The 21,309-nt window shown below is 39.4% G+C and overlaps 2 protein-coding genes across 3 annotated transcripts; one reads left to right on the forward strand and one right to left on the reverse strand.

Moving 5' to 3' along the window:
- Positions 1 to 523: 523 nt before the first annotated feature.
- On the forward strand, positions 524 to 6,595 carry kdm8 (lysine (K)-specific demethylase 8). 2 transcript variants are annotated; one of them, XM_034593579.1, is made up of 8 exons: positions 524 to 709; positions 2,090 to 2,562; positions 3,510 to 3,682; positions 4,232 to 4,364; positions 4,489 to 4,539; positions 5,377 to 5,526; positions 5,633 to 5,725; positions 5,811 to 6,595. In XM_034593579.1, the coding sequence occupies exons 2-8, from the start codon at positions 2,095 to 2,097 to the stop codon at positions 5,973 to 5,975; spliced, it is 1,233 nt and encodes a 410-aa protein (XP_034449470.1). In that variant the 5' UTR covers positions 524 to 709; positions 2,090 to 2,094; the 3' UTR covers positions 5,976 to 6,595. The 2 variants fall into 2 exon arrangements, with proteins under 2 accessions (XP_034449470.1, XP_034449471.1); XM_034593580.1 differs by having other exon boundaries at positions 524 to 703.
- A 2,346-nt stretch (positions 6,596 to 8,941) lies between these two features.
- On the reverse strand, positions 8,942 to 21,084 carry LOC117766508 (UNC93-like protein MFSD11). The gene is made up of 13 exons (XM_034593578.1): positions 20,607 to 21,084; positions 19,948 to 20,003; positions 19,575 to 19,682; positions 19,413 to 19,492; positions 18,073 to 18,169; positions 14,749 to 14,807; positions 14,421 to 14,565; positions 13,392 to 13,441; positions 11,963 to 12,028; positions 11,746 to 11,871; positions 11,484 to 11,658; positions 11,245 to 11,380; positions 8,942 to 9,726 (listed from the first exon to the last, which is right to left on the reverse strand). The coding sequence occupies exons 1-13, from the start codon at positions 20,694 to 20,696 to the stop codon at positions 9,577 to 9,579; spliced, it is 1,338 nt and encodes a 445-aa protein (XP_034449469.1). The 5' UTR covers positions 20,697 to 21,084; the 3' UTR covers positions 8,942 to 9,576.
- Positions 21,085 to 21,309: the final 225 nt, after the last annotated feature.

The raw sequence follows: 21,309 nt of genomic DNA on the forward strand, positions 1-21,309 counted from the left end.
GAATCGTCTTCCCTCAGTTATAAAAAATGCAGAGTCCCTGAACAGTTTGAAGAGGATGTTCAAACTCACCTATTTCGTAAATATTTTAACTTGGTCTAGTCCTGATGGTTCCATTGTTTTTGCTTGGAATCTGTGAAGTTTGTATTCTTCTATTGTTTGTGTTATTATCTTAATGTTTGCTTTGTACAGTACCTTGTCACTTTGGTTTTGAAAGGTGCTTTATAAATAAACATTGTACTTACTTACTATTCAATGCCAATATGCCTATTTCACAGGTTAGGACACGAGCAGGTTACTGCCCTCTGCTGGACCAGAGAGTGACTACAAATGAAAGATACAAATCAACACAGACAAGCTGACAGCCTCGACATTTCTTAGACTATAAAACCTATGAGTTAATGTATTTTAAAACCCTTTTTTTTGTATGTAAAGATTTGTCCTGGAGTCCCTGAACGCTAACAGGGAACTAGAGTTTCCCGACGTCCTCGTTTCCTCTCGGTGTGTTTTTGCTGTGGCACCGGCGGCACAGTTGTAGTTGGAGCAGCAGCAGCTTTGTCGCTGGTCTCAGTCTCTGATTGTTTCTCAGATCATGTTTTAATTAAACTGTGAGAACGTCAACATAACAGATGGATGCATCATAGATAATATTTTAATTTATCTTTAGATCTCTGGGTTTTAAAAGCCTCGGTGTCCTGGACTTCCTGTAAGTGTAAGTATTAGTACACTTGCTGCTCTTGTTATTTGTTTACTAGTTTGTTGAACATCTTCACACGTGTATTTTGGTTTGTTCCACATTAAGATCGTTGCTGATATTATCAGGTAGATTCGAGCTGAACTCGTGTTTTAAAGAGAAGATAAAGTTTGTGTTTTGCTTGAATATAAAGTAAACAGCGTTTCTATATTAAGACAAATTTGACGCCCGATTATCTCATTTTCATACGTGCATATAACATATTTGGATTTTATAATGTATTTATTATTTGTTATATTTAAATGTTTGTACATTTATTCATTATATTTGGATTTCTTTTTTTCACATTTAGCCATTATATCTTTATTTGGAATATTTTCATTTTTATATTTTCCTTTCATAACTAATCTATTGTGCACAATTGTCAAGTTACAGATTAATGTGTTGTATTTGAATCAGAAATGAATAAAAATGTAACCTTCGTTTTGATAAAAAAAAATAATAAATATTAATTATAATATGAGCCTACTATTTTGTGAGATTGCGTAATAAACACGATCATAGAGTGGATTACATGTTTATAGTTCATGTTTGTCCTTAGTGGAAAATGTATTTTACACGAAAAGACTCTTTGCTAAATAGTTTCAAACGTTGTCGACATGTTTCAGCTGCTGTGGCTGCAATGACAACACTTCAGGGTCGTAGCTACACACACACACACAGACACACTCGAGATTTTCTCAGGCGTGTGTAAATGCAGCCATTCAGTTTGACTCTGTTCAGTTCACACCAGGCTGTGTTTATGTACTCAAATCAATCAGGTTCTCACGCTTGGCCGCCTCATATTTTGGCAACATGCAGCGACACAGACGCACCCAAACACGGAGGGAGAGTTGGGAGTTAACAGTCACCGTGTGACCGAGTGTCGTCATTGTGCATGTGTCACACTCGCAGCTCTGGCTCAGGATGCTCTCACCTGCGTTTTCCGTAGATGCCAATTTGGAAATGAGGTGTATTCACAGCAGGGACGAGGCTGTCAGAGTGTGTGCGTGTTACTCCATCATATGTCACTGTAGATAGAGTCAGACAGCCACGCAAACGTTAAATCATTGAGTGAAACTCCAAGTAATTTGAGATGGAGAGTTCCAGGCAGGGGTGGCTGGATGTTCCTGGTCTGCATCTGTTTTATTTGAATTTTAAGAAAGAAAATGCAGCTGTCCTTTTTGTGGGTATAGAAATTGTGAGAAGTTATTGCCACAATGTGAGATTGGTGCAACCATTAACAGCTGAGCACAGAACAAGTTATCAAATTACAGCCTTTGCCTTTAAAACATAGAATTTTAAAAGTCAGTGCACGTTGAAATGATCTTAATTTGTCCACCACTCTCTGTCCCACAGCTTCAATGAAGACCTTCTCATCAATGGCTACACTCTGGTCTAAAATCTCTGCTGCTCTGCCTCCTAATGAGGAACAGTTCCCTCTGCAGTTCAGTGACACGGTGGAGTCGAGCGTGGTGGACGTGTTGAAACGCTCCAGGCAGCAGCTGTACGGCGACGCCACGAGCGCCAGCCGCTCGCTCGGGGCTCAGATCATTTTGGATTTCTCATGGGAGAAGCTCAACACGGGAACGTGGCGCCACGTGGACAAAGAGTGGAGGCGTGTTTATTCGTACGGCTGCCTGTTCAAAGTGGCCGCTCTGTGCCGTGATGGTCCGTCGGAGAACGAGGTCCTGCAGGCCGTCAGGACTTGTGATATGGGTTTGCTCATGGGTGCAGCCGTCATGGATAATATACTTCAGGTTATAGTTGGGATTCTGCAGGACGAGGTCAGGAAGTCGTCTAAAGAAGAAGATGAACCAGTTCAGGTGAAGGTCAGTGGTCTTTTTATTTAAAATACACATTATTCCATGAGGGAGTTTGTCACTTGAGTTTATTAGCTGTCAAGTATTGTGATGTTTTAACAGTATCGTTTTCCTTCAGGTCCTTTTGGCTCAACATAAAATACCAATGCACATTTTCAGGAAACTAAAGTTAGAAAAATAAATGGAAGGAAAAATCGTTATCTTTTTGTCGACCTCCACTGATCCATGTTAAACTAGTTTGCGAGAATATTTTCATTTCAATGTTTTAATAGAGCCGTTTTTAAAGCTGTGCAACCACACATGTATTTTTTTTCTCTCAGTGATTCAAAGTTTGAGCAAACAATGACCCGTGAGGACATTTCAAAATAAGCCTTTCAGAAGTTGTGTAATTGTATTTCCCCTGTTGCTCTTCATCTTGTCGCTCTCCCTCATGTGTCACTGAAGATAAAGTGCGACAAACCCTCAGACGTCAGATCACTTCGTTCAGGTGCAATCGGAACTGAGAAGGAGACTTTCGAGCACTGCTGGCAGAATTGTCGGTTAAAAAGAAAAACAAGTATCAACGTCCAATTGCTCGTGACAATAATTAACTAGCGACTATTTTCATTATCTTCAGATTTGCCAATTTTCTGGCTTAATCACTTTAATTGCTCGTTCAGTTAGTGAAAAGTAAATATCAGAAAGAAATATATTGAGTTTATTATCACAACAAAATAAGCATATCCTTGGATTTGAGAACCAGCAACTTGGAAATTGTTGGCATTGTTGCTCGCAAAAGACTGAAACCATTCGATTATCAAACCGATCAACCAGTTAGTCCAATAGACACATAATTTCATCCTCCTTTTACAGAAAAATGAACAGTCATTTGTTTATCCTGTTATTTTCCTCTAAAAACGGCTTCATTTTGAATTGAAGAACTGACAAACCCCTGTTGTTTTGACATCATTAAACAGAGACTGAAGCTCGAGCAGCCACATGTTCCTGTGATCGGACAAGAGTTTGCGATTCCCAGGGTTAAGTGTCCGTCGCTGGAGAGCTTCAACACAAACCAGCTGCTGCCCCTCAAACCAGTGGTTCTAGAAGGGATCATTGACCACTGGCCTGCACTTAATGGACACCGCTGGAGGTTTGATCTCCTAATTTCTCTTTCAGATTATTTGCATGGTTTGAATTTCTATCAAAAAAATATGGGCTTGTATATTTTTGTCTGTTGTTGCGTCACATGATTTTAAGATAAATGTGCGATTTATAAAGCCACTTTACAGAAATGATAGATTCTGGCTATAACCTTGTGTTTCGCACTATTAGCATTAGCATACACATCAGTAGTCCTCCGCTCTCTGCTTGTGTTCAGTGCTGCCGTGTAATCAGACTGATTCTCACTCATGAGGCCAGACGAGTGCACTAATCCAGCTGAGAGGAGAAATCTGATTGAGTCTCGTACTCGGCGACATGTAACATACAATCAGTTTGATATGAAGCACTGAGACAAATAGTGTAAGTTTCAGTTTTATATCTTGAGATGCAGAACAACATACACTGAGTTCAGGGTTGTTGTTTTTTTTCACTACATCTCTTATTCCTGACTCTTGTGATGTGGCCGCCTCTCCTTCACTGTCCTCCCTCTCGCTCTGACACGTCACGTACACTCATTCATTTCCTTCCTCCTTCAAAGCATAGAATACCTGAGGTCTGTGGCCGGGTGTCGGACCGTTCCCGTGGAGGTGGGATCCAGGTACACGGACGAGGAATGGTCCCAAACTCTGATTACGGTCAATGAATTCATCGATCGATATATTATGAATAAAGTAAGTGCATCCTCATCATCAGAGTCTTGCATTTGCATTCATGAAGCACGAAGGTAAAACGCTGCATTGTGATCTGTAACTGTGTATTTTCATTTCTTTTTCTCTGTGGATCAAACCCACCCAGGATGGAGTGAAGGGTTTGGGTTATCTGGCTCAGCACCAGCTTTTTGATCAGGTACACTTTCATATTTTACTTTTAAATGAAACAAAATGACTGAAAATAATAACTTATTAATTGTGTCAGTTTACTAATTGATTATTCTGCTCATATTTTTCACTATAACAACTAGAATAGAATTTGTCTCCAGCTCTTATCGTCCCACCATATTGCTTTGAACAGTATTGACTATTTAGTGCTAATTCTACCATAGAAGTCAATACATTGTCTGGGTTGAACTTTACCAAAAGGGCAACTTGTCAAGATAAAAGCTGTTTTTAGGCTGTTTGATAGTTTAGAATGAGGCTAAATGAGGAGGAGTCACACTTTGTCCTCTGCTGTCAGAAATCAGCTCTTTACTTTAGACTATTTTATTTTAAGTTACTTAGAGTTTTAGTAATAAGTATGTCTTTATTTAACAGTTAATTTTGGTATTATGTGAATAGTTTGGCCTTTTTTAAATTACATATCTCATGGCTCTACACTATGAAGTAAAATATTTGACATATTGAAATTCTGGCCCGATGAAGGTACAATAATCATGATAATAATATGAAATGTATTTATTAAATGCCTTTGCAAACTAGAGCTACAAGGTACTTCACAAAATGAAATATAAGTGCAATAATCACCAAGGTTATTCCAATTCACTCGTGTTTTTAAATCCTGTTGGACATATTAAACTGGCATTCTTCACAATACCAGTCAGGGGGATTGAGCAGAGTACTGAGGGAAAGAAAAGAACATCATTTAATATCAATTTCTGGGAAATGTCTGCATGTTCAGAACCAACAAGATAATATGAAGTCAGAGCCCCTGATGTAATTGAACTATGTTTGGGTAATGTTTCCTTAGATACCAGAGCTGAAGGAAGACATCCGTCTCCCTGATTATTGCTGTCTTGGTGAGGAAGATGAAGACAACATTACAGTAAACGCATGGTTTGGGCCTGGAGGCACAGTGTCTCCTCTCCACCAAGACCCGCAACAGAACTTCTTGGCTCAGGTGACGACGACGACGGCGCCGCGTAATGAATCCAGTCAATGTCAAAGATCAGTTACGTGATGTGCTGTCTCTTTACCACTCGAGATTCCCTCTGTATATACATTAGGTTGTGGGGAGCAAATACATTCGCCTGTATTCCCCAGAGGACACGGACAAGCTGTACCCTCATCAATCACAGCTGCTTCACAATACCAGTCAGGTGGGATTGACAGTCCATAGAGAAAGAACACGTCGAGCTTGCAAATATATGCAGCACTTCCAATTTCTGACTCCTCTCGGTGCAGGTGGAGGTGGAGAATCCAGACATGGAGCGGTTCCCGGAATTTGCCAAAGCTCCATATCTGGAATGTGTGCTGCAGCCCGGAGACGTGCTGTTCATCCCTGTCCGACACTGGCATTACGTCCGATCCTTGGAGCTCAGCTTCTCCGTCAGCTTCTGGTGGTCGTGAATTCCGACTCCATAATAATAATAAATTATATATTGTTTATTCATAGTATTCTGCCGTTTCCTGCTGCAGTGGATGGAAATCAGTGTGGAGTTCTCAACTAAAGCTAATTCTCATAAATGTGAGGACAACCGCTGATCACACGAACCTTTGATCCATGAACAATGAACACACTCTGCACAATGATTAGTTTAATTGTGCCGCTGATGACTGCAACAACATCTATTGTGTGGAAAGCCAACAGCGGAGATAAAAAACAACAAATGAGCGGTTAAAACTGTTTGTGCTCATTTCATCTCGCACATAATTTACAGAAGGCTGTCGTCTAATTTGATAGGATATGTTTCTCTTTTCAAATTGGCTTATTTAATTGTGCTCTCAACCTTATTCCTACAAATATCCTCAGTTGTATGATTTCCATAATTCATGGAAATGAGGCGAGTCCTCAGATTTAATAACCGAGTGAGCTACAGGTACAAAGAAATGTGGTAATAAACACGGATCTCTGGTTAAACTGACAGTGTGGCAATCAAGCAGGTCACAAATGAGACTTAATAAATTAAATGTATTAATCCCCACGGGCGCAGAGAGACTTCAATTAAAATGGTCTCATTGGTTAAGTACCCTGACACTACGACTGTTGTCGAGCAGCAAAAACACAACACCTGACTACCAAGACTTTTTTTCATTTCTGATTTCAGCCCAAGTCTTTACTCCTGTCGGTTCATTTCAATTAAACATGCTCATCACATCCATGAGGTTTGAGGAGATGTGAGATAAAGAACCATTCAGGGAAATCAAGGAGCTGAAGAGCTTAAAAATTATAAAACAACATCACATGAAAAAATGTGTTGTTCTTCCTGATTTCCGCATGAGTGAAAATTTGTGCTTAATAACTTGAAATCAACAGTTTAAAACCCCAAAACGTGGTTGAAAGAAACTCCAGCTATTTTCTGCAAATGTAAGAAATATAATGCAGCCCTGCAAGACCAGAATCTGAATTTGTGACATCAAAATTGTTCTAATAAAATTTTGTATGCCAGAGAAATGTGTATTGTTATGCTTTTGGCCGGCGCCAGGCATTATGTTCTCAGGTTGCCAGTTTATCGCATTCTTCTGAATATCTCAAGAACACCTTGAGGGAATTTTGAATTGGTACAAACGTTCACATTGAGTTAAAGATGACCCGATTCCAATTTGGTGGTTGAAGGTCAAAGGTCATGGCGACCTCATATGATCTGGAAAAACGATGTATGTTGACTGAAACCGCACCAGTTGGTGGAGGAATACATTTTACTGCAGGGCAGCAATTCGAGTTTTTATCAAAGAAAGAAAATGTTAAGCATTATTCAAATTATACAAAACGTGTTTGTCAGCTATCAAGTGTCTGCAATCAATTTACCCACTTTTTCCAGTTTCCCATGTTTGAAAAATCAATTTTAATCTTGGTAATAGAATTTGTTGTACCACATTAGTCAAACGAATTATAAATGGAGAGTTAAGTAACATCAGATAAACCAGTCAGCTAAGGAAACTCTCTTTGTCTCCTCTGAATGGAATGGAAATCACATGATCTCATGTTTAAAGGTTAACTTACTAAAGAGAGAACTGAATAAGAAACAAACACAATGCAGCATTGAAGTTGTTCGGTTTTATTGAGACAATTATTAGTAACAACTTTAAAATATCCAAAACAATTTCAAACTTTCATAAGGCAGAATGATTTTATTTATTCTTATCTTCAAGCAGAATCACTGTTTCCTCTTAGTTGTTGATTATTCTGATTATTCGCTCAAAGAAAATACTAAACAATGAATTAATGATTCAGTTTAATAATTAATCCTGTTTACACTATAAAGTCAATTCCATTTATATTTTATTTATATATTTTTTAATTTCTTAGTAGTATTGTTTGTTTACTGATTATTATTTTACCGATGTCTGTTTTTAAACGTTCCTCTTTGCTGCTGTAACACAGCTAGTGTCCCCGTGGTGGGACTAATAAAGGATCATCTGATCTTGTCGATAGATTAAACTTGACAGATTCAAGTGAAGCGCTGCTGCTGCTGAGTCACACTAATGAACGATGCTCAACTGAGAAACTACATGGATTCACCAACAGCCGATTTATTATACATGCCAGTGTGCAGGTAATAGACTTCTCCAGACCCTAGTTACTTCCCTTACAAGGTTATCGCTCAACCATTATGAACCCCATCAGACTTTAATTCTGAGTAAATGCTGTGCACCTCACTTGGCCTATCAGTGCACTGTTGTTGTCAAGTAGGTGGCACAATTGACTTAAGATCACACAAAACTGCTTACTCTCATTATAATGTAATCAATAGTTAATTACCAGTGAAGTGATGTGGGACGTCTGGGCCTGTAACCCTTTCCCTTCCACCTGGAACCTCGCCTCCTGCTCCTCTTTTGATTAATGGCCCCTGACTTTTAAATCAGGATTTAATCCAGTAGATTTATTATACGTTGTCTTGTTACACAATGAAGCGACTGCTGGAAAGACGCTGGGCGAGTTAATGGTGAGTTAAACGGAGAATCCTCCTCAAATCTGAAACACAAACTGATGTGAGAACACAATGGGCCTTTTCAGAGTAATTTGGATGAATGTGTTCTGGAGCTGCAGGCTGAACTGAATGTGAGCTGTAAATATATTCCCCTGTTATGTCAGATTTCAGTGGCCTTGTTTTACATGAATTTTACCTAAACCCGAACCCTTAATAATGCAGTGAATAGGTTCGACTGTGGTTGAGGAGGTACAGCGGGTCGTCCACTAACCAGACGGTCAGTGGTTTGATCCCCAGCTCCTCCAGTACACACGCCTTGGGCAAGATACTAAACCCCAAATTGCCCCTGATATAATAAAGTAGTGCTGTATGACTGTCTGTGGCTTGTGGCGTAAAGCACTTTAAGTGGTTGTTAGGTTAAAAAAATAAATGAAAATTGAAATGCAAAATGCATAAAACTTTATTCATCAAAGATTCATTGACATTAATATGCAAAAATTTACAAAAAAAACTTGAGAACAGTGATTGTCAGGCGTTAGTTAGTAAACTTCTTTTTTTCTGAGAAACAATGACAGGAACAATATATATAGATAATCCATTCTTCATCAATCTGTCAATTCTGACGAGTCAAAACCAATGCATAAATATTTTCAGCAATGACACTGCATTTAACAACGGACCTGAGCTGGAAGCAGATTAGAGATACTGTACGCGAGTGGTTATTTTACCAACCCTACAGTAAGATCAAGTGCAGTCGAAAAATAGTGTGAATTAGCAATTACACTATGTAGTGTCGAAATTAAGAGAGAAAATGTGCAAGGTACAAAAACCTTGCAGCACTATTCAAAGGTTGACTTAAGGCAACTCGGTTCAGTTGTGGCATCAATTTAAAATATTCTAAAGAGTGAATATTTATCCAAATGTGTGCGACCCTCAGTGCATTATGGTAAAAGGAGATTTTAAAATAACCTCTTGAAATAAAACATGCAGGATTGTTTTTTTTTTCTGGTGACTTCAGTCCCGCCCACCAAGGTGTCTAACCCGCAAAGCGTTGATTTCAAACAATGTCTTCTTTTCTATTATTCCTGCAAATCTACGGAGATGTTCTGTATCCGCTCCACCACGAAGAAGCTGAGCGTTCCGGCGAAGCCCAGGATGACCATCAGCAGGAGCTGCCACATCAGTAGGACGTAGCCGCTGTAGAAAAACGCCACGGCTGCAAAAACCGACTGTCGAGGGAGAGGAGATTTTATTTAGTTGTTTAACAGACAGTTTTTGCTCTCACATGGCTGGACAAGCAAGACGCCCTTTAACAGTAGGAAGTAGCTCTCGCACTTCTTTGTCAAACTAACAGATCCCACTGGTGCATTTACTGTCAGCTGACCATTCACTAAAAGCCTCTCCTGAACAGCAATTGTCCAATCGCAGCTTTTCATCCGGAACTAGCAGGTCTGTCGAGCTTTGTTCAAGGGGCTTTAGTAGAAAGAATAGACTCTATATTAAGAGTCTTTTAAGGGTAGTGTCTTTTTTATTAAGGATTTACAAAACTAAAAACGACACCAAAAAGGAATGGACTAAATCAATAAATGAGTAGCGTATTACTGATAACATCTTATTTGGAGGTGTTAAAGGTTACCACTTTAGGATTAGAGTCTACACATAGTGTTCCAGATGTGAGGATAACACTTTAAATTGGGGTTTCTGTCCTGCTGTTTGCTTTTGGAAAAGTTTAGACTTCAGTCACCTTAAAGCGTTAAAGCGATATCGCAAAATTTGCAAACTTCTGGATATAAAGATGGACGACATAGGGCTCCTCAAAAGTGAAGCCAAATCATGGACTAAAAACGAAAAAGTCACGTATAATATATTTTTCATATGTATATAATTTTTCACAAAGATGGTTTCAGTCATTTTAGCCAGTTCTTATCAAGCGCATGTATTTTAAAAAGTTATTTTTCTAATTAGTGTGATTTTTAATTATAAACTATTTGATTCTATCAAAGCAGGGTGAAACGTATTGATTGACAGGTGGGGGTGTATTGGCAGGACCTCGACAGCACGGCTTTGCACCACAATCAAATGTTGTCAAAAGTGCAAGATGGCAGCGCCCGCATCTTGAATTTTTTGGCTTCATTTTTGTACAGAAAAGGGAAATGGAGACGCATCGTCCATCTTTATTTACACTCAATGACCGTTTCTTATCCTCTCGTAAAAGTGACGCACACTGTAAAAAATACATACATTCAAGTAGAAATCCAGCATTGATAACTAGCTCAGTATGTTTTTCTAATGTTTAAACAATGAATTAGTTGTGGCACAATTGGTAACAGTATAATACTCTAATGTTAGGGTTAATTACTTTGCACGGTCTAGTTAGGATAATTTACTGCAAGCGAGGTTGTTAAGAGACGTCATGGGAGACAGCAGACAGTTCATTATTGAACTCGTTATTGATTTATGCATTAGTTGAATACCTTGTTTATTGGACCCATGCAGCAACATGCTTATTATTTAACAAGTATTTGTTTTTAATATAAGAAACCCTGCAATTACAAGGGTTTGTTTCTGGTTAGAGGCCAATTTTGCTGCAAAGACAAAGGGAGAGATTAAGAGGCGTACAGGGGTCTTGTCTTTTCCTTTTTAATGGTGCTTCAGGTGAATTTATTTCACACCTGACAAGACAACATTTTAACCCGGCTTTGCTCGTCACTGCTAACAACGTCGGTAAATTGGGAAGTCAGGATTACCTGGATGAATTTGAAGATAGCGAAAGCAGGCGTGCTGTGTTCAGCATAAACACAGCCTAATATGCTGTAGAGCTGCGTGTTGAAACAACTGTCCCCAAGTCCGAGCAAGAAGCTGCACAGCAGGGCAATGGACACACTGCGGGAGAAAAAGTAGATCTTATTCAAACAGAAAAGAAGTGTCACAGGCCTTTCTGTTGTTCATACATTTTCATCATTAAATGATTGGATAAATTAGCTACCTCGGTGTTAGATATGGGTTCTTTTGGGTCGTGGTCTTAAAGACGACGGGGGCGTCATCTGGGATGTTGAGGAAGATCAAATAGAAAGCGACAAAGTGGACGACCATTGCCAGAAACACCACAGAGGTCCGTCTGAAGCGGTTGTTCTTACACAGCAATCCGAACAAGCCTCCGCCTGAGGAGAGAGCCAAAAGACGACGTGAGCCCCGGCAGACGTTCTGTGACTGTAAATCGAAGTTTAACAGAGGAGCCTAAAACTTACCCACTATTTCTCCGATGCCCACCACGATCCCAGAGATCCCAATCAAGCCTTTCGCTGCAAGTCCAAACTGTGTGGTTGCTCCAATACATGTCCCATACACGCCGCTGTAGAAAGATAGCTCGAGGCCTGGAGAACAAAGAGGGCAGGCTGTAGCCGCGAGCCCTCACTGGAGGCTAAAATACTCACTACAGGAAATGCATTCTCCATTTGTACTCACCGCTGTATGCCATGCAGGGACTCAGGAGCAGTATAGTTTTACTCTTCAGAAGTTGCAGAATTGTTTCTAAACAGGAGTAGACACAAAAGGGTGATTTGAATTGCTAAAGAAGATATTTAGAACTATTGAGCTCAGATAAAAATGCAGCTGTTAAGGCCCCCTTTTGACAATTAAAGTTTATAGCAGCCACAATTTGAGAAAATATTCAGTCTCAATCAGCCAAAAAGACGCATTTATGGTAAAAACACCCAAGAGAGATATTTACTCGTGCTGTTACGGGAAATTCAGATTTCAAAAGAAGAAATCCCTCCAGGTTTGTTTGTATATGCCGGGATGCCCTTTCTTGACATAAATCAGCATGCATCTCTGCTGCACTGACAGCAGGTGCAAGTGCAGCAGGGTTTCTACTTGACAAACACAGATATAATCTGAAATAAAAGCTCCCGCACAGGCAGTTTTCTGTGTACTCTGTTGTAATGCTCGAAAGATTCTTATCAACATGAAAGCAATTTTCGCTCGAACAAAAACCAACGCTGCCTGTGACTGCCTTGCTAGTGTCAGACCAACAGCAGTGAAACGGAGAAACTGGAGGTTGCCTGCAGTACGCCAAGTAACCGAGGAAGACAAAATAACACACCTCTGCACTTTCTCAGTAGATTTCATATCAGCTGTGAAAAACATGACTCTGATAAATATTTACACAGCAAGAGAAAAAGTAGCACTTCGACTGAATGTGCATTTTGAGCCAAACTTCATACAGATATTTGTGGTCCCCATATGATGCACTCTAATGAATTAACCTGTCATTTTTTAAATTGCTCTATAGCCACCATAGTCTGTATATAGAGTGTGGATGACAGGACAGCTCCTGAGGAGTGACCACACCTCTTGACAGCCCTCTGGTGGCTGGTTGCAGTAAAGGTCAGAAATCCTGCCTCTTCCATGTTGGTGGATGGGACATAGGCCAAAATGGAAAAGTCAAAGTACATGATAACTTTTTTTTTTACCAAAGATGCTTTCTGTCATTTTAGGCAGTTCTACTCACACTCATATATGTTTAAGTGCTATTTTGTATCAATAAGTTTGGTTGAATCGCCTCTGCTAAGGAGGTCAGTGTTGTTTGTTAGTTTGCAGGATGACGCAAAAACTTCTCAACCAATTTCCATGAAATTTTGTCGAGGGGTAGGTCTTGGGCCAACGAAGAGCCCGTTGAATTTTGGTGCAGATCTGTATTATTTTTCACTTTCTTTAACATTACAAGACGGAGATGAACACACCACATAATGAAAACCTGCATGTGGGACACGGTGGAGTTCATTATATATGCATACGGTAAATTCATACTGATGCAAAGTGTAAATGAACAAATCCCAAGTGTTGTTTTAGCAAAACAGTTCATAGACACTAATATTTAATGTAAAAAACTTACTGAATTCTGACTTGGCATCTTGCATGGCACTGCTGGCTCTGTGCTTATACCTAAACCACAGAAGATACAAATGTGTTATAAAATGTGTTTTACCTTCTGCGGAAATAATCTACTCACACAAACAATGATGTAACGTCCTTTGAGTGAACCACAAGTGAAGTTATTTACAAATCTCAGAAACCTAAGCTGCAAAGAGATGACAAGACTTCCTCAGAAAACATCCCAACAGAGAGCAGAACAGCGCTTCCACAGATAAAAAATTGCTCCCCGTAGGATTCCTTGTTATGCTGCAAGACAGAAAGCAAATACCTGGATCGAGTAGATACTCAGAATAGTGTCTGAACAAGCTGCTACCATAAGAGAGAGAAAAAGGCTGAAAGAATACGTTTTTTCTTTGAAATAAAGATGCTGACAAAATTTCAGAAAAAAAACTTCTTTCCGTCATTTTCCATGACTATCACTGGATTTTGACGCCATCCATATTTTTATACTATATTTTTGTTATTTCTGTCATTTGAGTCAAACCTCTTTTCCAAATCATTCAAATCATTTCTATGATTTAAAAGGTCTGAAGTGGCTGTGGTGTTTAACCACTGTCACTCTGAAAGGGGAAGTCTCGTTCCCTGGGCCGTCCAAAATCTGCGTGATTGCACCCCACTAGAAAAAGACCTATGATTAGACTCGTCAAAATTGCAATGATCTGTGGGGAAATGGTCGTTGTCATTTCTTGTGAAGGACAAGCGCTCCTGTGGAGCTGAGGCGATAAGTCATGATGAAAACCCTCATACGATTCAAGGTAGGTTATTCGATCAAATATCAATTTCGTGGGTGGTTTGGTTAAAGGTTAACATGGTGAAGTAGATGGGAGGTAAATTATTAACTTTCGTTGCCTTGCCCACTGTAATATATTTTACCACGTGGCATAAATCACAGTGTACTTCACTTTCACTGTGTCCTTCCAGTCGCCGTTCAGACACTTTTATATAGTCTGATTACGGGGAGAGAGGTGCAATTATCGGAAGGATTTACATCATGTGTGTCGAAAGCAGCAGGCGCCCTTCCTCTTCAGAGAGCATCTCCTCTTCGTGATGGCTCTTCCTCAACACCAGGAAGCTGAGCGTGCCGAGTATCGAGGTGACCAACAGGGACAGGAAGATGTTTTTCCTGCTGCTGTCTGAGAAGAAGAAAATTATAATAAACCACTTTAACTTAAGTGCACAAGATATACTCCAGACATACGCCGGAGCATATTCAGAATAGCCAATGAGTCGTGCTCTGTAATGCTCTTGATGTTTTCATCATCTTGCTACAATTTTCTATAATGGTGGTGACAGGACTTGCTCAGTGATAATCCTACCTGATATCTCCGCTCTTCCATTCCAGTCAAAGTAAATGTAAAGATTCCCAAACAACATGCTGCAAAGGAGAAAATACTGATGAGTCAAATATGTAGATGATGGATATGACAGTAATTCAAATGAAAATCTACTGCTGGGTTCAAACCTTGTATCTCCAGTGTTGGCACTTTTCAGCTAAGTCAATGAAATGTGTTTCCCATTCAATTTCCATTCATTGTGAATTCAGTAGATGTTTTACAGTTTTTTAAATCATATTACATGATCTTTATCAGTGGAAAGACTTGATGTCATGAAATTACAGAAATTTTATAAAGTATTAGCAGATTATTTAGCTAAGCGCCCTACAGCTTTATAGTTTTGGTTCATTCTCATATCTCTCATGTTGTCATTTTGGGCAGTGGGCTGTTTAATCCATTAAAGTAGTTATTGTGTAATCTTGCACAGACACAAACCAACTAACAAATGGACAGGTGTGAGAACATAACCTCCTTGGAGGAGAAAATCCCTTTTTATTAAGGGATTTTAGAGCTTTTTGAACTTTTTTGGGAGCCAAGGTCACAGTGACCTTGACCTTTTACTACAAAATCATAAAATGGATCGCTTCATCCTTGACTCAGAGTGAACGTTTGTGCCAGATTGGAATGAATTACTTCGAGGCGTTCCTGGGATATCGAGACGGACAGACGACCAAAAAACCACCACAGACGCATTCAAACAATGTACAGTGAGCTTACATTCACCAAGTGGCCAGAAACAAGGGAATCAAATGAATAGGTTGAGTATGTTGCTCTGTAACTGCAGGATGTGTAAATAAGCAACTGTTCTTTATCAAATATTGCAATATTAACTTGTAAGGTAATCTACATTGTGTTTATGGCTTGATTCTGCTGCCCTCAAATGGTCAAAGGCGTCAGTAAGTGCAGGTTTAAGGAGGAAGATCATGTCATATGACTTAGAGTCCGAAACGACAACTAAATGGACTTTAAGCTGAGATTGTTTTGCCAACTGCTGTAGGACAGAATGAACCAGCTACGGCCTCACGTCAGCTAAAATGTATTTAGCTGACGTCTAGTCTGTCTGGGTGACATTTTGGAGACACATAGCTTTCACCTGATAAGAAACACAATCCACCATCCTCTCATCCATCTCGCAGAAAAGTGTTATGAAGCTTTTAAAACAGTTTTCAACCTCCACTATGAAACAAAGTTGTATTTTGTTGATGCAGTCGCCACTTGTGGACCTTCAGGGAAGAGAGATATCGTCCCACAAGAGTTCGTCGTCATCACGGAGTTGATTTCTGGGATTTTTAATTTGAGTTAAACACCCTAACATTTAATTAGAACAACCTTGGTACTATTTGTTATGGACAGCGAGTGTTACTGGTGTCAAATCTCTCGGGGGCTTAAAATTCTGTGCAATTATTCTGTCCCAAAGCCTCAATGAGGGATAACAGGGGTTATTCATAAAGATAAGACTGGCTGCATTCTGTGTGTGTGTGTGTGTGTGTGTGTGTGTGTGTGTGTGTGTGTGTGTGTGTGTGTGTGTGTGTGTGTGTATGTGTGAAGGCTGTGAAGAATTGATTCATAAGTTTACTGTGGCAGGGATCACCACTGCAGACTCAGATTAGCATTGCCCTGTTGTGAGCTTTGGCGCAGGTGACAGCCAAAGTAATTATTATACTAATTCAATTTGCATATTTTAGCAAATACAAATTAGATGTCCAAGCTACTGTGCAAGAGCAGCGGGCCAAACAAAAGAGATGAAAAGGCCCAAACTCCTGCACAACGCTCCGGTTTCAGCAGCTCGGACTTGTTTTGAATATATTTTGCAGAGAAACTAATACAGACGCGCAAATGACAATTTGTGACATGATTTATTAGATACGTTTTTAAATAAAGCTCACAGTAATATACTATCAGGTAAAAAATAAAAAGAGGACAAGATTTTGGCTGCTGCAGCGTAGTGACAGCTTTGATCGAACATAAAAAACATGGTGATGAAACGTGTTTTATGAAGTGAATGCAGGAATTAAAGGATTGATATAATATAGCTAGTTATTTAGCAGTTAATTGACGATTTTTAGGTTCTCAAACAAAGGAAAGATTTCCTTCCTTCACTAAGTTGCAGATAAATTATTCCAGAGAATCACATACAGGATAATCTAAGTATGCAGTGTGTGTAAAATAACCTTTTCAAATAATATGCCTTCTATTTGGTCTCCCTCAAATAATGAGTCAGCGTCATCAGACTGTATAAAGATGGACGACATCGCATCTCCCCAAAAGGGGAGGGGGCCGCTGGCTGCAGTACAGCTCATACATCCCACCTCCTGCATGTTAGTGGACGGGACATGGACCAAACTAAATGCAGAATACATTTTTCTCAAAGATGAAAGTTTAGGTTGTGTTATGGTCTTCGCCCTGGCTGTCCCTCCCTCCTGTTATGTGTGTGTGTGTGTGTGTGTGTGTGCGCGTGTGTGAGTGAATGAACACTGATTGGCTGAGAATGCTTGGTATGTGTTAGTCAGTGTGCATGTGATTGGTTTGGCAGGTCTGGGCATGGGTGTGGTTTCCCTCTCAAACCTGCAGCTGATTTCCACTAATCACCTGATGCAGTATAAGAACCCTGGTCTTCCTTCCACTCGCCCCTGATCCTTTCACAGTAATCTGCACAAAAACGATTCCTTAAAGCTTTTGTTAATCTGCCCATTGTTGTCTGAGTCTTGCTCTGATGTATGTATGTATGCCCAATTATTTATTTATTTTTATTAATTTATTAATTAGGTGATGCTATAATTTGGGGTGGATCTTCATGATTTACAGCTGAGACTGACACACGAATAATCGAGAGTTTTATCGATGGGACCTCGATACTGCTGCTCCACAGATCCATAGAGATGCGGCGTTCATCTTTATACACAGTCTATGGTTAATATATTAACAGTCTACATCTACAGGCCCAGTGTGTTAATAGTCCAGTATTAGGTCTAAGTATAAGATAAACATTTTCATGTCTATCAATGATTATCCTGATTACTGTCAGATTATTATTTCCTTAAGTTTAAGTTTTGCTCCAGAGTGAAGGCTGGGGTTTTAAACTCTTCTTTATCCTCTTGATCAATTATGTGTTATACCCCCTCACTGCTTGCACAATGCATAAACAATATATTGATATATATCAATATATAGGACTTTTGTTATATTCCTATTGATTAAAATTATATATTATTCATATTGTTTTATTGCCCAGCTCTATCCGTTATGCAGTCAGTCTACACGGAATAGACAGAGACCTGAATTTAACATCAGTCAGTGGCAGCCTACCTGCACTGTAACAGAGCCCAGAACATCCCAGTGTTCCTGTTGATGGTGGAGGCTTCTGAGTTTTCCACGAGAAAGTGTCCTTGAGCCGTCCACAGCACTGCCAGGGAAAGGAATGGGAGGGAGAGCGGTCATTTCAGGAGGGAAAAAAATGTACCCGGTCAGTTAATTACCCACATGAAGTGAAAAATTATCTTTCTGTGTTGGTAAGTAAAGCATCTAACCGCACAGTGGCCCAGGCACGGGGTTGGAATTCATCGCAGTGCAGAAATTTCAGGCTGCATTAAAAAAACAGCTATAAATCATTTCTCTTCATTTTATTTCAGCTAACCTCTCAGCAAAGAGCCGCTTTCTCTTTATTTTCATTTATATCTTAGAGCGAGCTCAAGGTGCTGCGCACAATTTACACACACAGCACTGAACCTATTTGAGGTGTAATTTGGGACATACTGTTTATACTCATCATCACATCCCAGTTATAATAATCCCTGTATGCGTTATTAAACACTGTTTGGATTTGAACACAAACTGAGGCTGCACAAACAAACAGGAGCCGAGCCGAAGTATTCATGTGCCTCAGTGCTTTGACCTATTTTTAACACACTGTATCCTGTCAATGTAATGTAATCAAATCTGGTATTTGAATAAACTAATGAAACAATAAACCAATTATTCCATGAGAAAATGTGCAACTATTCTGATAATTGAAAAATTGTTTCTTCCATGTCTCAAGTAAAAATGCATAAAAAAGTTTTGGTTTCAGCTTCTCGAACAAGAGGATTAGATGTTTTTCTTTGTCATCTTCGGATGTTGATCGTCACCTTGGGCTACGTATACGTAGGAATAGTGAGCATTTTTCACTCCTCTTTAGCATTTGATGAGCAAAACGACTAATAAGGAAAATAACCAACAGTTTGATTGCTGCTGAAAATAATCATTAGATGTTCATTAGTAAAATAAAAGATTAAATTATAGATACACTGATAAAAAAAGATTAAGTAGACAAATGAAAATACAAATAAAATATATGAATTGACATTATAAACCAGGTTTCAACTCACTGTGTCATAATACAGGGGAAAGTAATGGAGACGAGAGTTGTCTTAAACGATTAATGTAATTTGCAAAGGTTTGTTGTTGTAATAGAAATATGGGAATAATTGATAAGTACAAAAACAATTAAAGACCTCAACATTTTCCCTTCCTTCCAGGATACATACGTGTTTTTCCCCCTGTATGCCATAGCTTTAATGAACATGCAACATTTCCTACAGCAACTAATTATAAAAACAATTTCATATGTGATCACATGTTGCAGGACATGTTGTGGGAGAAGTACTTACACGCTGCTCCTATGCCAATGAGTACAGAGGTGAAGTAAAAGGACCATGTTGACGGGATGATGAACACAGCGATGTACCCACTAGACACAGAACATGAGGAACGGTCATTGGAGATATGTTTCAGCTCTCATCTATGTCAGCATCCTGCATGACAATGTTTACCTGTAGAGAAGGCCACTGATAAACATGGAAATCTTTGGTCCTAATACTGTAACAACTGCTGGTGCAAGTAAATTTGAGAAGGAGAAGATGCCATAGATGATTCCAAGACTGTAAAGGAAGCAAAACAGAAATATTAACAGTAATAATAACTTTATTTGTAAAGCACCTTTCAAAACAGCCACCAGGACAAATAAAAAACAAGAGCACAAAACATCAAAGACAACATCATTCCAAATCAAAGACAGCAATTGATATGAAAAAAGATCTGAAATTAGATAACAAATAAAATATAAAAACAAACATTACTGCAAGAAGTCACTGGAATACTATAAAATCCCATGCTGAGCGGAGGATGTGATCCTGCCTGACCTACCTGTGGTACCCACTCCCAGTGAAAGTGCCATTCTCCAGGCTTTTCACCACTGTTTGCTAAAAGTGAAAAAAAAAAGAAAAGAAAGAAAACATGTAGTGTAAAACACAGGGTTCGACAAAAGGATAAATGCCTCACAATTATGTCCCACAGTCCTCCATCTGGTTTGATAATTCCACTGGCCATTGAAGAAAATTAGAGACACGAGATGCACATGACACAAGCTCTGATTGACCAGCTTCCTACTGCCCATAATGCATCTCCTGTTGGGATTAATAACTGAGCCCCAGAAAAGTTCAAGTAATAAAAGCATTAGAACTAGACATTATAATACTGAATTATAATTTATTTCTGGGATAAATAAAGTATAAACAATACACAAAAATGTAAATGCAGAGATTGTGAAGCATTGAAATACATAAGAATATAATTTTGCATGTACGTGTTGGCAGACTATTTACACAGTTGTGGAAACGTGCTGTAATTACACATGTGCGTAATAATAACAGGAAATGTAAGACATGCACTAAAGCAATAAATTATCTCCTTCGGTTCAGAGAGTAGCTACGTTATGCAAATAAGACCGAACATCTGTGCAGGAAGTTTTAAATGAGTCAAAAGCAAAAGTTATAAGTTGTTTTATTTTTATTTTTTTAACTTACTTCAATATTCCCACAAGTGGTGAAGGCGGTGAAAATGAACAGAAATCCCACACCCAGGATCACAACGTTGAAAGTCCTTGTGTCTGCCATGGTGCTATTCAGTCTCCAATAGGAAAACAAGTGGTGTGGTGTGTTTACAGCCTCTGGTAATGTTGTGCTGTCGACTCGTATGAAGCGCAGATCTAACACGGACTCCCATACGGACTCGTTAGAAACTCCGGTAAATCCATTTTAACTGAGCCGCGCCTGAAGAGCCGCTGCACGAACTGTTGAGCTGCAGGACCGTGAACGCACCACCGAGACAAGGGCGCACTTCCCTCCTAAAAAACCAACCGACCCTCGCATGACAACTTGTGACTTAAATTAAAAGTACTTTCCTCTGCAGTCTTCCTTTTTTTTTTCCTTTTTTTTTTCACTTCTTCGTCATTGCTTTCGTCAACATCCATCCCCTGCTCATATCTCCTCTTCCTCTTCTTACTCTCGTTTGTACTCATTTAGCTTTGCTGCCTTCCAGAGGAAACCAGGGGGAATATTCTCCAACGAGGGGGGGAAGAGTTTTGAGTGTCTTCTAGTGTCATTTTGCAGAAGTGAGCAGTACTGGAACGTACATGAGTACTTGTACTCAAGTACAAATATGAGGGTTACTTGTTCTTTCTTTTCATGCTACTTTGGGATCCCACTGCACCACATTCTCTGATTCAAG

This window comes from Hippoglossus hippoglossus, chromosome 8, assembly GCF_009819705.1.
Source record: "Hippoglossus hippoglossus isolate fHipHip1 chromosome 8, fHipHip1.pri, whole genome shotgun sequence".
Classification (NCBI taxonomy): Eukaryota; Metazoa; Chordata; class Actinopteri; order Pleuronectiformes; family Pleuronectidae; genus Hippoglossus; species Hippoglossus hippoglossus.